Source organism: Salvelinus alpinus, chromosome 5 (genome assembly GCF_045679555.1).
Source record: "Salvelinus alpinus chromosome 5, SLU_Salpinus.1, whole genome shotgun sequence".
NCBI lineage: Eukaryota > Metazoa > Chordata > Actinopteri > Salmoniformes > Salmonidae > Salvelinus > Salvelinus alpinus.
This window is the reverse complement of record NC_092090.1, coordinates 102,421,010-102,434,296: the sequence shown is the minus strand read 5'-3', so window position 1 is coordinate 102,434,296 and position 13,287 is coordinate 102,421,010. Positions and strand designations below refer to the sequence as shown.

Sequence of the window (13,287 nt, the reverse complement as noted above, 5' to 3'; positions counted from 1 at the left end):
TCTGGAAGTTAGAGACAGGAGAAGAGAGTAGCATACTAGAGAGATGTCAGCCTTGTCCTCCCAGTAGGTAGATGAGTTCTGGAAGTTAGAGACAGGAGAAGAGAGTAGCATACTAGAGAGATGTCAGCCTTGTCCTCCCAGTAGGTAGATGAGTTCTGGAAGTTAGAGACAGGAGAAGAGAGTAGCATACTAGAGAGATGTGCAGCCTTGTCCTCCCAGTACGTAGATGAGTTCTGGAAGTTAGAGACAGGAGAAGAGAGTAGCATACTAGAGAGATGTCAGCCTTGTCCTCCCAGTAGGTAGATGAGTTCTGGAAGTTAGAGACAGGAGAAGAGAGTAGCATACTAGAGAGATGTCAGCCTTGTCCTCCCAGTAGGTAGATGAGTTCTGGAAGTTAGAGACAGGAGAAGAGAGTAGCATACTAGAGAGATGTCAGCCTTGTCCTCCCAGTACGTAGATGAGTTCTGGAAGTTAGAGACAGGAGAAGAGAGTAGCATACTAGAGAGATGTCAGCCTTGTCCTCCCAGTAGGTAGATGAGTTTCTGGAAGTTGCCAGAGACAGGAGAAGAGAGTAGCATACTAGAGAGATGTCAGCCTTGTCCTCCCAGTACGTAGATGAGTTCTGGAAGTTAGAGACAGGAGAAGAGAGTAGCATACTAGAGAGATGTCAGCCTTGTCCTCCCAGTAGGTAGATGAGTTCTGGAAGTTAGAGACAGGAGAAGAGAGTAGCATACTAGAGAGATGTCAGCCTTGTCCTCCCAGTAGGTAGATGAGTTCTGGAGGTTAGAGACAGGAGAAGAGAGTAGCATACTAGAGAGATGTCAGTCTTGTCCTCCCAGTAGGTAGAGGAGTTCTGGAAGTTAGAGACAGGAGAAGAGAGTAGCATACTAGAGAGATGTCAGCCTTGTCCTCCCAGTAGGTAGAGGAGTTCTGGAGATTAGAGACAGGAGAAGAGAGTAGCATACTAGAGAGATGTCAGCCTTGTCCTCCCAGTAGGTAGATGAGTTCTGGAGAGTTAGAGACAGGAGAAGAGAGTAGCATACTAGAGAGATGTCAGCCTTGTCCTCCCAGTACGTAGATGAGTTCTGGAGGTTAGAGACAGGAGAAGAGAGTAGCATACTAGAGAGATGTCAGTCTTGTCCTCCCAGTAGGTAGATGAGTTCTGGAGATTAGAGACAGGAGAAGAGAGTAGCATACTAGAGAGATGTCAGTCTTGTCCTCCCAGTAGGTAGATGAGTTCTGGAGATTAGACAGGAGAAGAGAGTAGCATACTAGAGAGATGTCAGCCTTGTCCTCCCAGTAGGTAGAGGAGTTCTGGAGGTTAGAGACAGGAGAAGAGAGTAGCATACTAGAGAGATGTCAGCCTTGTCCTCCCAGTAGGTAGAGGAGTTCTGGAGGTTAGAGACAGGAGAAGAGAGTAGCATACTAGAGAGATGTCAGCCTTGTCCTCCCAGTAGGTAGATGAGTTCTGGAGGTTAGAGACAGGAGAAGAGAGTAGCATACTAGAGAGATGTCAGCCTTGTCCTCCCAGTAGGTAGAGGAGTTCTGGAGGTTAGAGACAGGAGAAGAGAGTAGCATACTAGAGAGATGTCAGCCTTGTCCTCCCAGTAGGTAGATGAGTTCTGGAAGTTAGAGACAGGAGAAGAGAGTAGCATACTAGAGAGATGTCAGCCTTGTCCTCCCAGTAGGTAGATGAGTTCTGGAGGTTAGAGACAGGAGAAGAGAGTAGCATACTAGAGAGATGCCAGCCTTGTCCTCCCAGTAGGTAGATGAGTTCTGGAAGTTAGAGACAGGAGAAGAGAGTAGCATACTAGAGAGATGTCAGCCTTGTCCTCCCAGTACGTAGATGAGTTCTGGAGATTAGAGACAGGAGAAGAGAGTAGCATACTAGAGAGATGTCAGCCTTGTCCTCCCAGTAGGTAGATGAGTTCTGGAGATTAGAGACAGGAGAAGAGAGTAGCATACTAGAGAGATGTCAGCCTTGTCCTCCCAGTAGGTAGATGAGTTCTGGAGATTAAGACAGGAGAAGAGAGTAGCATACTAGAGAGATGTCAGCCTTGTCCTCCCAGTAGGTAGATGAGTTCTGGAAGTTAGAGACAGGAGAAGAGAGTAGCATACTAGAGAGATGTCAGCCTTGTCCTCCCAGTAGGTAGATGAGTTCTGGAGGTTAGAGACAGGAGAAGAGAGTAGCATACTAGAGAGATGTCAGCCTTGTCCTCCCAGTAGGTAGATGAGTTCTGGAGGTTAGAGACAGGAGAAGAGAGTAGCATACTAGAGAGATGTCAGCCTTGTCCTCCCAGTAGGTAGATGAGTTCTGGAGGTTAGAGACAGGAGAAGAGAGTAGCATACTAGAGAGATGTCAGCCTTGTCCTCCCAGTACGTAGATGAGTTCTGGAAGTTAGAGACAGGAGAAGAGAGTAGCATACTAGAGAGATGTCAGCCTTGTCCTCCCAGTAGGTAGATGAGTTCTGGAGGTTAGAGACAGGAGAAGAGAGTAGCATACTAGAGAGATGCCAGCCTTGTCCTCCCAGTAGGTAGATGAGTTCTGGAAGTTAGAGACAGGAGAAGAGAGTAGCATACTAGAGAGATGTCAGCCTTGTCCTCCCAGTAGGTAGATGAGTTCTGGAAGTTAGAGACAGGAGAAGAGAGTAGCATACTAGAGAGATGTCAGCCTTGTCCTCCCAGTAGGTAGAGATTATGAGCACAAATTCCAAATGGCTGGAACTTAAACGCAGTAAAAACAATCCAACATGTTTCTGATAATATTTCAGTTTATCTCGGATGAATATTTTGAAAGTGAAATACTAACCACGTTTCTATCCACAGTTTTTATGCAAGTCATATCGAATAAATAAAAATAAATTGACAGCTGTGATGGAAACAGGATATTAGTTTAACATTAAGGGATCTTTAAATGAATTCTGGGAGAAATGGCGGTGGAAACGCAGGAACCTGATGACATGGTGTTCCCCTCCCACTGCGACGAGGGAAACCATGCAGTTTAAATATGGCTGAAGGAAACCTGAACTTCAAAAGGACTGAGCCTGGGAGACCACAACAAACAGGAAATGGGATAAGACAGGTCAACGTATCCAGTCTAAGATCAGCATATCCCAGGCATCTTATTCACCCCTCTCATAACTGGGAAAGGAGCTGATTCAGGTTATTGTAAAACGGGATATGATGTTTATATGAGACAACTTCCAAGATAGAATACTTGAATCCCGAATAATAACGGGATGTTGGAGTGTAAACGTGGTCAAGGAAACCTTAGAGTGGTCGGACATTTAAAACTGGGACGACTTCAGAGAACCATCAAGAGAATTTAAATAAAGATCCTTCAAAAGAAACTAAATATAAGTTTCAAAACATAGCGGAGACAAAACCAGAAGTGTGAGTGAGGCTTTACCTTGTGGATCTTCAGGGCCTTAATCTTTCCAGTGTGTCGGACATGGGGTCCTCGGCACAGGTCAATCAGCGGACCACACCTAGTCAGCACAGACAGGATAAATACACAGGGAACCTGGATCGGCCCAAACACACATTCCATAACGACCGGGTCGGGATGCAGCTCACCTGTACACAGTAGTGGTTGGGGTGGTCACCTTCTCATTCAGGATTCGGCACTTAAATTTGTTGTACTGCGGAGAGAGATGTTCAGATCAGTAGTGGAACAGCAGAAATAAATCACACTACGTATGACAGAGACAGAGAGACCAGACAGGAAGAGAGAGAGAACAGAGAGACAGACAGAGAGAGAACAGAGAGAGGCCAGACAGGGAGAGAACAGAGAGCAGTAATGATGGTAGTTGTAGTAGTACTGATGTAAAGGTGAGGATGACAGTTTCATTTTCCATGTTTAGCATACTTACATTTCTACCATTTCATTGTTATTTTTAAAATATATATTATTTACTACCATTTTATATTATTATACTTCATTATTCTCTAACAATGTATATTATATAAATTGTTGCTTTGGCAATATTGATAATGTTTTCATGCCAATAAAGCAGCTTGCATTTCAATTTGAGAGAGCAAGACTCTCCAATTACAATTACACTGGATTCTCCAATTACATTGAATGAACTACAGGACAAAATACAAACCCCACAACCCAAAAAGGCCTGTGGTGTTCACAGTATCCTCAATGAAATCATAAAATACAAATCCTACAAATTCTAATTGGCTTAAATAAATACTAAAACTATTTAACATAATCTTCAGCTCTAGGATCGTCCCCAATATTTGGAACCAAGGACTGATCACCCCAAACCACAAAAGTGGAGACAAATTTGACCTCAATAACTACCGTGGGATATGTGTCAACAGCAACCTTGGGAAAATCCTCTGCATTATCATTAACAGCAGACTCGTACATTTCCTCAGTGAAAACAATGTACTGAGCAAATGTCAAATTGGCTTTTTACCAAATTACCGCACAACAGACCACGTATTCACCCTGCACACACTAATTGAAAAACAAACAAACCAAAACAAAGGCAAAGTCTCCTCATTCGTTGTTGATTTCAAAAAAGCTTTTGACTCAATTTGGCATGAGGGTCTGCTATACAAATTGATGGAACGCTGTGTTGGGGGGAAAACCTATGACATAAAATCAATTTACACAAACAACAAGTGTACGGTTAAAATTGACAACAAAAAATGTATTTCCACAGGGCCGTGGTGTGAGACAGGGATGCAGCTTAAGCCCCACCCTCTTCAACATTCATACGAATTCGCAAGGGCACTAGAACAGTCTGCACCGTCTGGCTAAAAATACTTGAATCAGTTATAGAACCCCATTGCCCTTTATGGCTGTGAGGTCTGGGGTCCGCTCACCAACCAAGAATTCACAAAATGGGACAAACACCAAATTGAGACTCTGCATGCTGAATTATGCAAAAATATCCTCTGTGTACAACGTAAAACACCAAATAATGCATGCAGAGCAGAATTAGGCCGATACCCTCTAATTATCAACATCCAGAAAAGAGTCATAACAAAGCCATCACCTACAGAGAGATGAACCTGGAGAAGAGCCCCCTAAGAAAGCTGGTCTTAGGGCTCTGTTCACAAACAGACCCCACAGAGCCCCAGGACAACAACACAATTAGACCCAACCAAATCATTAGAAAACAAAAAGATAATTACTTGACACATTGGAAAGAATTAACAAAAAAAACAGAGCAAACTAGAATACCATTTGGCCCTAAACAGAGAGTACACAGTGGCAGAATACCTGACCACTGTGACTGACCCAAACTTAAGGAAAGCTTTGACTATGTACAGACTCAGTGAGCATAGCCTTGCTATTGAGAAAGGTCTCCGTAGACCTGGCTCTCAAGAGAAGACAGGCTATGTGCACACTGTCCACAAAATGAGGTAGAAACTGAGCTGCACTTCCTAACCTCCTGCCCAATGTATGACCATATTAGAGACACATATTTCCCTCAGATTACACAGATCCACAAAGAATTAAAAAACAAACCCAATTTTGATAAACTCCCATATCTATTGGGTGAAATACCAGTGTGACATCACAGCAGCAAGATTTGTGACCTGTTGCCACAAGAAAAGGTCAACCAGTGAAGAACAAACACCATTGTAAATACAACCCATATTTATGTTTATTTATTTTCCCTTTTGTACTTTAACTATCTGCACATATGACATTTGAAATGTCTTTATTCTTTGTAACGTTTGTGAGTGTAATGTTAACTTTTAAAATGGTATTGTTTATTATCTAGTTCACTGGCTTGGGCAATGTAAACATGTTTCCCAATAAGAGAGAGATCTACCTTGAACATCTCCAGGAGAGTCTCCTTCTTGATCTCCAGCCTCTCGAAGGGTTGCTTCTCCTTGATGATCTTCTTACACAAGTTCTCCAAGCAGGGGAAGTCATTACTGGACACTCCCCTGGAAAGAAGAGTGGAGGAGGAGGAGGCAGAGGAAGAGACTGGATTACACTGGAGTACAGGGATTGAAGTGGTGGCTGGCAGAGAGAAGTAGTGGTAGAAATGGTGCCTGGACTACCAGTTCCTGTCTAAACCAATTACCAAAATGGTGCCTGGACTACCAGTTCCTGTCTAAACCAATTACCAAAATGGTGCCTGGACTACCAGTTCCTGTCTAAACCAATTACCAAAATGGTGCCTGGACTACCAGTTCCTGTCTAAACCAATTACCAAAATGGTGCCTGGACTACCAGTTCCTGTCTAAACCAATTACCAAAATGGTGCCTGGACTACCAGTTCCTGTCTAAACCAATTACCAAAATGGTGCCTGGACTACCAGTTCCTGTCTAAACCAATTACCAAAATGGTGCCTGGACTACCAGTTCCTGTCTAAACCAATTACCAAAATGGTGCCTGGACTACCAGTTCCTGTCTAAACCAATTACCAAAATGGTGCCTGGACTACCAGTTCCTGTCTAAACCAATTACCAAAATGGTGCCTGGACTACCAGTTCCTGTCTAAACCAATTACCAAAATGGTGCCTGGACTACCAGTTCCTGTCTAAACCAGACTAGTGACTTCATTAAAACCAGCCCTCTATAGCGTACGACTCATCTCCCCAGACTGGTATTCATTACAACCAGCCTCTCTATACCGTACGATTCATCTCCCCAGACTGGTGATTCATTAAATCCAGCCTCTCTATACCATACGATTCATCTCCCCAGACTGGTGATTCATTAAAACCAGCCTCTCTATACCATACGACTCATCTCCCCAGACTGGTGATTCATTACAACCAGCCTCTCTATACCATACGATTCATCTCCCCAGACTGGTGATTCATTAAATCCAGCCTCTCTATACCATACGATTCATCTCCCCAGACTGGTGATTCATTAAAACCAGCCTCTCTATACCATACGATTCATCTCCCCAGACTGGTGATTCATTAAAACCAGCCTCTCTATACCATACAATTCATCTCCCCAGACTGGTGATTCATTAAAACCAGCCTCTCTATACCATTACCATACAATACATCTCCCCAGACTAGTGATTCATTAAAACCAGCCTCTCTATACCATACGATTCATCTCCCCAGACTGGTGATTCATTAAAACCAGCCTCTCTATACCATTACCATACAATTCATCTCCCCAGACTAGTGATTCATTAAAACCAGCCTCTCTATACCATACGATACATCTCCCCAGACTAGTGATTCATTAAAACCAGCCTCTCTATACCATACGATTCATCTCCCCAGACTGGTGATTCATTAAAACCAGCCTCTCTATACCATTACCATACGATACATCTCCCCAGACTAGTGATTCATTAAAACCAGCCTCTCTATACCATACGATTCATCTCCCCAGACTGGTGATTCATTAAAACCAGCCTCTCTATACCATTACCATACGATTCATCTCCCCAGACTAGTGATTCATTAAAACCAGCCTCTCTATACCATACGATTCATCTCCCCAGACTGGTGATTCATTAAAACCAGCCTCTCTATACCATACGATTCATCTCCCCAGACTGGTGATTCATTAAAACCAGCCTCTCTATACCATACGATTCATCTCCCCAGACTGGTGATTCATTAAAACCAGCCTCTCTATACCATACGATTCATCTCCCTAGACTAGTGATTCATTAAAACCAGCCTCTCTATACCATACGATTCATCTCCCCAGACTGGTGATTCATTAAAACCAGCCTCTCTATACCATTACCATACGATTCATTGCAAGCCCTGCCACATCCGACGAGTGTCGGAGCCGGTGTAGTACTATTTGATCTTAGTCCTGTATTGATGGTTCATCGGAGGGCAAAGCGGGACTTCTTATAAGCTTCCGGTTTAGAGTCCCGCTCCTTGAAAGCGGGAGCTCTACCCTTTAGCTCAGTGCGAATGCTGCCTGTAATCCATGGCTTCTGGTTGGGGTATGTACGTACAGTCACTGTGGGGACGACGTCCTCAATGCACTCAAAGCCAGTGACCAATGTGGTGTACTCCTCAATGCCATAGGAAGAATCCCGGAACATATTCCAGTCTGTGATAGTAAAACAGTCCTGTAGTTTAGCATCTGCTTCATCTGACCACTTTTCTTTACAGACCGTGGTCCCACAGAAACATGGGTCTATTTTATTGTTGTTGTTTATTTGAAATTTTATTTTTACACCCCTAGTTACAGTCTTGTCCCATCGCTGCAACTTCCGTACGGACTGGGGAGAGGCGAACGTCGAGAGCCATGCATCCTCCGAAACACGACCACGCTAAGCCTCACTGCTTCTTGACACTAATGTGTTGGAGGAGACACCATACAGCTGGCGCCCGTGTCAGCGTGCTACCGGCCTGCCACAAGGAATCGCTAGAGCGAGATGGGACAAGGACCTCCCAGACGACGCTGGGCCAATTGTGCGTCGCCTCATGGTCTCCCGGTTGCGGCCGGCAGCGACACAGCCCGGGATCGAACCCGGATCTGTAGTGACGTCTCAAGTACTACAGTGCCTTAAGCCGCTGCGCCACTCGGGGTCTAGATTACAACATCCTCCAATAATATGTGGCTGCTTGCCAAGCCAACTGGCATCAATATAACCTGAGTGAAGAGTCAGTTCCGTCAATTCAGGAAGTTATATTTAAATTGGATTTCTAGGAATTGGTTTTCTATGAATTGAATATCCTGAATTGACCCCAACACTGTGTCAACTTGGATGAACATATGATCTAAACACTGGAACATTCTTCCTGGTTCCACGCTTACTACTCATTCCCTGTCAGCCAGCTAGACCAATAAGACAAGTCTTTACTCGGCTCTAACTGGCCAATGAGACGAGGCGTTACTCACTCTTGGTCCAGGAACATGTCGTAGTAGAAGCCGTTCTCGATGGGCGGACCGTAACACAAACAGCCTCCGTAGACCCTCTCCATCGCCTCACCCATTATGTGGGCACTGGAGTGCCAGTACACCTGACGAGGAGGAGGAAAGGATGGCGAGGGGAAGAGAGCGGGGAGGATGGCGAGGGGAAGAGAGCGGGGAGGATGGCGAGGGGAAGAGAGCGGGGAGGATGGCGAGGGGAAGAGAGCGGGGAGGATGGCGAGGGGAAGAGAGCGGGGAGGATGGCGAGGGGAAGAGAGCGGGGAGGATGGCGAGGGGAAGAGAGCGGGGAGGATGGCGAGGGGAAGAGAGCGGGGAGGATGGCGAGGGGAAGAGAGCGGGGAGGATGGCGAGGGGAAGAGAGCGGGGAGGATGGCGAGGGGAAGAGAGCGGGGAGGATGGCGAGGGGAAGAGAGCGGGGAGGATGGCGAGGGAAGAGAGCGGGGAGGATGGCGAGGGAAGAGAGCGGGGAGGATGGCGAGGGAAGAGAGCGGGGAGGATGGCGAGGGAAGAGAGCGGGGAGGATGGCGAGGGAAGAGAGCGGGGAGGATGGCGAGGGACGAGAGCGGGGAGGATGGCGAGGGACGAGAGCGGGGAGGATGGCGAGGGACGAGAGCGGGGAGGATGGCGAGGGACGAGAGCGGGGAGGATGGCGAGGGAAGAGAGCGGGGAGGATGGCGAGGGGAAGAGAGCGGGGAGGATGGCGAGGGGAAGAGTGGGGAGGATGGCGAGGGAAGAGTGGGGAGGATGGCGAGGGAAAGAGAGTGGGGGAGGATGGCGAGGGAAGAGAGTGGGGAGGATGGCGAGGGAAGAGAGTGGGGAGGATGGCGAGGGAAGAGAGTGGGGAGGATGGCGAGGGAAGAGAGTGGGGAGGATGGCGAGGGAAGAGAGTGGGGAGGATGGCGAGGGAAGAGAGTGGGGAGGATGGCGAGGGAAGAGAGTGGGGAGGATGGCGAGGGAAGAGAGTGGGGAGGATGGCGAGGGGAAGAGAGTGGGGAGGATGGCGAGGGAAGAGAGTGGGGAGGATGGCGAGGGAAGAGAGTGGGGAGGATGGCGAGGGAAGAGAGTGGGGAGGATGGCGAGGGAAGAGAGTGGGGAGGATGGCGAGGGAAGAGAGTGGGGAGGATGGCGAGGGAAGAGAGTGGGGAGGATGGCGAGGGGAAGAGAGTGGGGAGGATGGCGAGGGGAAGAGTGGGGAGGATGGCGAGGGAAGAGAGTGGGGAGGATGGCGAGGGAAGAGAGTGGGCAGGATGGCGAGGGAAGAGAGTGGGGAGGATGGCGAGGGAAGAGAGTGGGGAGGATGGCGAGGGAAGAGAGTGGGGAGGATGGCGAGGGAAGAGAGTGGGGAGGATATATTGGTTTCAAAGTTCCACTGTGTAGGACTTAAAACATAGTTAGTCATTATTTGCAAATGAACAAACTTGGCTCTAACTAACTACTTTTTATAATCTCAGTTAAAAATCACTAGCTAGGTTAGCTAAGTTAGCGTCTTTATCTAGAAGGTTTAATCCAAATAGCGTTATTTTAGAGACTTATAGGGCCAGTTTCCCAGACATTGATTAAACCCAGGAGAAACTGTCCGTGTAAGTCTTCAAAAGATCTGGAGGTTGTACTTACAGCTTTAGCCTCGTCATCATCAAACTTGAGTAGCTGCAGACTGCAGTTTTCCTCTAGAGGTCGGTCCAGGTCCCACACAGAGCTGTTCACCTTCGCTATCACTGTGGCGTCAGCTAGACCCTGACTATGAGAGAGAAACACACACACACACACACATTATAAAGTTATAACTACTCAAATGAATCTGTTATAATAGAGGCCTGTCCAGGTTGTCTGCAAGAGCCTAAATATAGGGGTAGCTGTGTTATTACAGAGTCATCATTAGAATACAGGGACAGCTGTGTTATTACAGAGTCATCATTAGAATACAGGGATAGCTTAGTGTTCCTTCAGGATCGGTGGGTACCCCACGGGGCGGTTGAGCTAACGTAGGCTAATGTGATTAGCATGAGGTTGTAAGTAACAAGAACATTTCCCAGGACATAGACATATCTGATGTTGGCAGAAAGCTTACATTCTTGTTAATCTAACTGCACTGTCCAGTTTACAGTAGCTATTACAGTGAAATAATACCATTCTATTGTTTGAGGAGAGTGCACAATTGTGAACTTGAAAATGTATTAATAAATCAATTTGGCACATTTGGGCAGTCTTGATACAACATTTTGAACAGAAATACAATGGTTCATTGGATCAGTATAAAACTTTGCACATACACTGCTGCCATCTAGTGGCCAAAATCTAAATTGCACCTGGGCTGGAATAATAAGTTATGGCCTCTTGCATTTCAATGATGGTACCATTTTTTTTACCGAGGAACGGTTGGTTTTGTCTTTGTATCATCTTTTACCAGATCTATTGTGTTATATTCTCCTAAATTAACTGAACATTTCCACAAACTTCAAAGTGTTTCCTTTAAAATGGTATCAAGAATATGCATATCCTTGCTTCAGGTCCTGAGCTACAGGCAGTTAGATTTGGCTATGTCATTTTAGGAGAAAATTGAGGGGGAAAAAAGGGTCCGATCCTTATTAAGAGGTGTCATATTAGAAAACAGAGACAGCTTTGTGTTATTACAGTTTCATTATTAGAAAACAGAGACAGCTTTGTGTTATTACAGTTTCATTATTAGAAAACAGAGACAGCTTTGTGTTATTACAGTTTCATTATTAGAAAACAGAGACAGCTTTGTGTTATTACAGTGTCATTATTAGAAAACAGACAGCTTTGTGTTATTACAGTTTCATTATTAGAAAACAGAGACAGCTTTGTGTTATTACAGTGTCATTATTAGAAAACAGACAGCTTTGTGTTATTACAGTTTCATTATTAGAAAACAGAGACAGCTTTGTGTTATTACAGTTTCATTATTAGAAAACAGAGACAGCTTTGTGTTATTACAGTTTCATTATTAGAAAACAGAGACAGCTTTGTGTTATTACAGTTTCATTATTAGAAAACAGAGACAGCTTCGTGTTATTACAGTGTCATTATTAGAAAAAGCATGTATTACAGTTTCATTATGGAAAGCTTGTGTTATTACAGTTTCATTATTAGAAAACAGAGACAGCTTTGTGTTATTACAGTTTCATTATTAGAAAACAGAGACAGCTTTGTGTTATTACAGTTTCATTATTAGAAAACAGAGACAGCTTTGTGTTATTACAGTTTCATTATTAGAAAACAGAGACAGCTTTGTGTTATTACAGTTTCATTATTAGAAAACAGAGACAGCTTTGTGTTATTACAGTTTCATTATTAGAAAACAGAGACAGCTTTGTGTTATTACAGTTTCATTATTAGAAAACAGAGACAGCTTCGTGTTATTACAGTTTCATTATTAGAAAACAGACAGCTTCGTGTTATTACAGTTTCATTATTAGAAAACAGACAGCTTCGTGTTATTACAGTGTCATTATTAGAAAACAGACAGCTTTGTGTTATTACAGTGTCATTATTAGAAAACAGACAGCTTCGTGTTATTACAGTTTCATTATTAGAAAACAGACAGCTTCGTGTTATTACAGTGTCATTATTAGAAAACAGACAGCTTTGTGTTATTACAGTGTCATTATTAGAAAACAGACAGCTTTGTGTTATTACAGTTTCATTATTAGAAAACAGATGACAGCTCTTCGTGTTATTACAGTTTCATTATTAGAAAACAGAGACAGCTTTGTGTTATTACAGTTTCATTATTAGAAAACAGAGACAGCTTTGTGTTATTACAGTTTCATTATTAGAAAACAGAGACAGCTTCGTGTTATTACAGTTTCATTATTAGAAAACAGACAGCTTTGTGTTATTACAGTTTCATTATTAGAAAACAGAGACAGCTTTGTGTTATTACAGTTTCATTATTAGAAAACAGAGACAGCTTCGTGTTATTACAGTGTCATTATTAGAAAACAGACAGCTTTGTGTTATTACAGTGTCATTATTAGAAAACAGACAGCTTCGTGTTATTACAGTTTCATTATTAGAAAACAGACAGCTTCGTGTTATTACAGTGTCATTATTAGAAAACAGACAGCTTTGTGTTATTACAGTGTCATTATTAGAAAACAGACAGCTTTGTGTTATTACAGTGTCATTATTAGAAAACAGACAGCTTCGTGTTATTACAGTTTCATTATTAGAAAACAGAGACAGCTTCGTGTTATTACAGTGTCATTATTAGAAAACAGACAGCTTCGTGTTATTACAGTTTCATTATTAGAAAACAGAGACAGCTTCGTGTTATTACAGTGTCATTATTAGAAAACAGACAGCTTCGTGTTATTACAGTGTCATTATTAGAAAACAGACAGCTTCGTGTTATTACAGTTTCATTATTAGAAAACAGAGACAGCTTCGTGTTATTACAGTGTCATTATTAGAAAAC

General features: G+C 44.0%; 1 protein-coding gene across 1 annotated transcript in view; it reads right to left on the bottom strand.

Moving 5' to 3' along the window:
• tars1 (threonyl-tRNA synthetase 1) overlaps nt 1-13,287 on the bottom strand; it is an 84,796-nt gene that overhangs the window by 62,816 nt on the left and 8,693 nt on the right. Inside the window, exons 4-8 of the mRNA XM_071404430.1 lie at nt 10,464-10,587; nt 8,817-8,938; nt 5,802-5,919; nt 3,577-3,641; nt 3,410-3,488 (exon numbers count right to left, since the gene is read on the bottom strand). Of these exons, the coding sequence (XP_071260531.1) occupies nt 3,410-3,488; nt 3,577-3,641; nt 5,802-5,919; nt 8,817-8,938; nt 10,464-10,587 (508 nt within the window). The remainder of the gene's footprint in view (nt 1-3,409; nt 3,489-3,576; nt 3,642-5,801; nt 5,920-8,816; nt 8,939-10,463; nt 10,588-13,287) is intronic.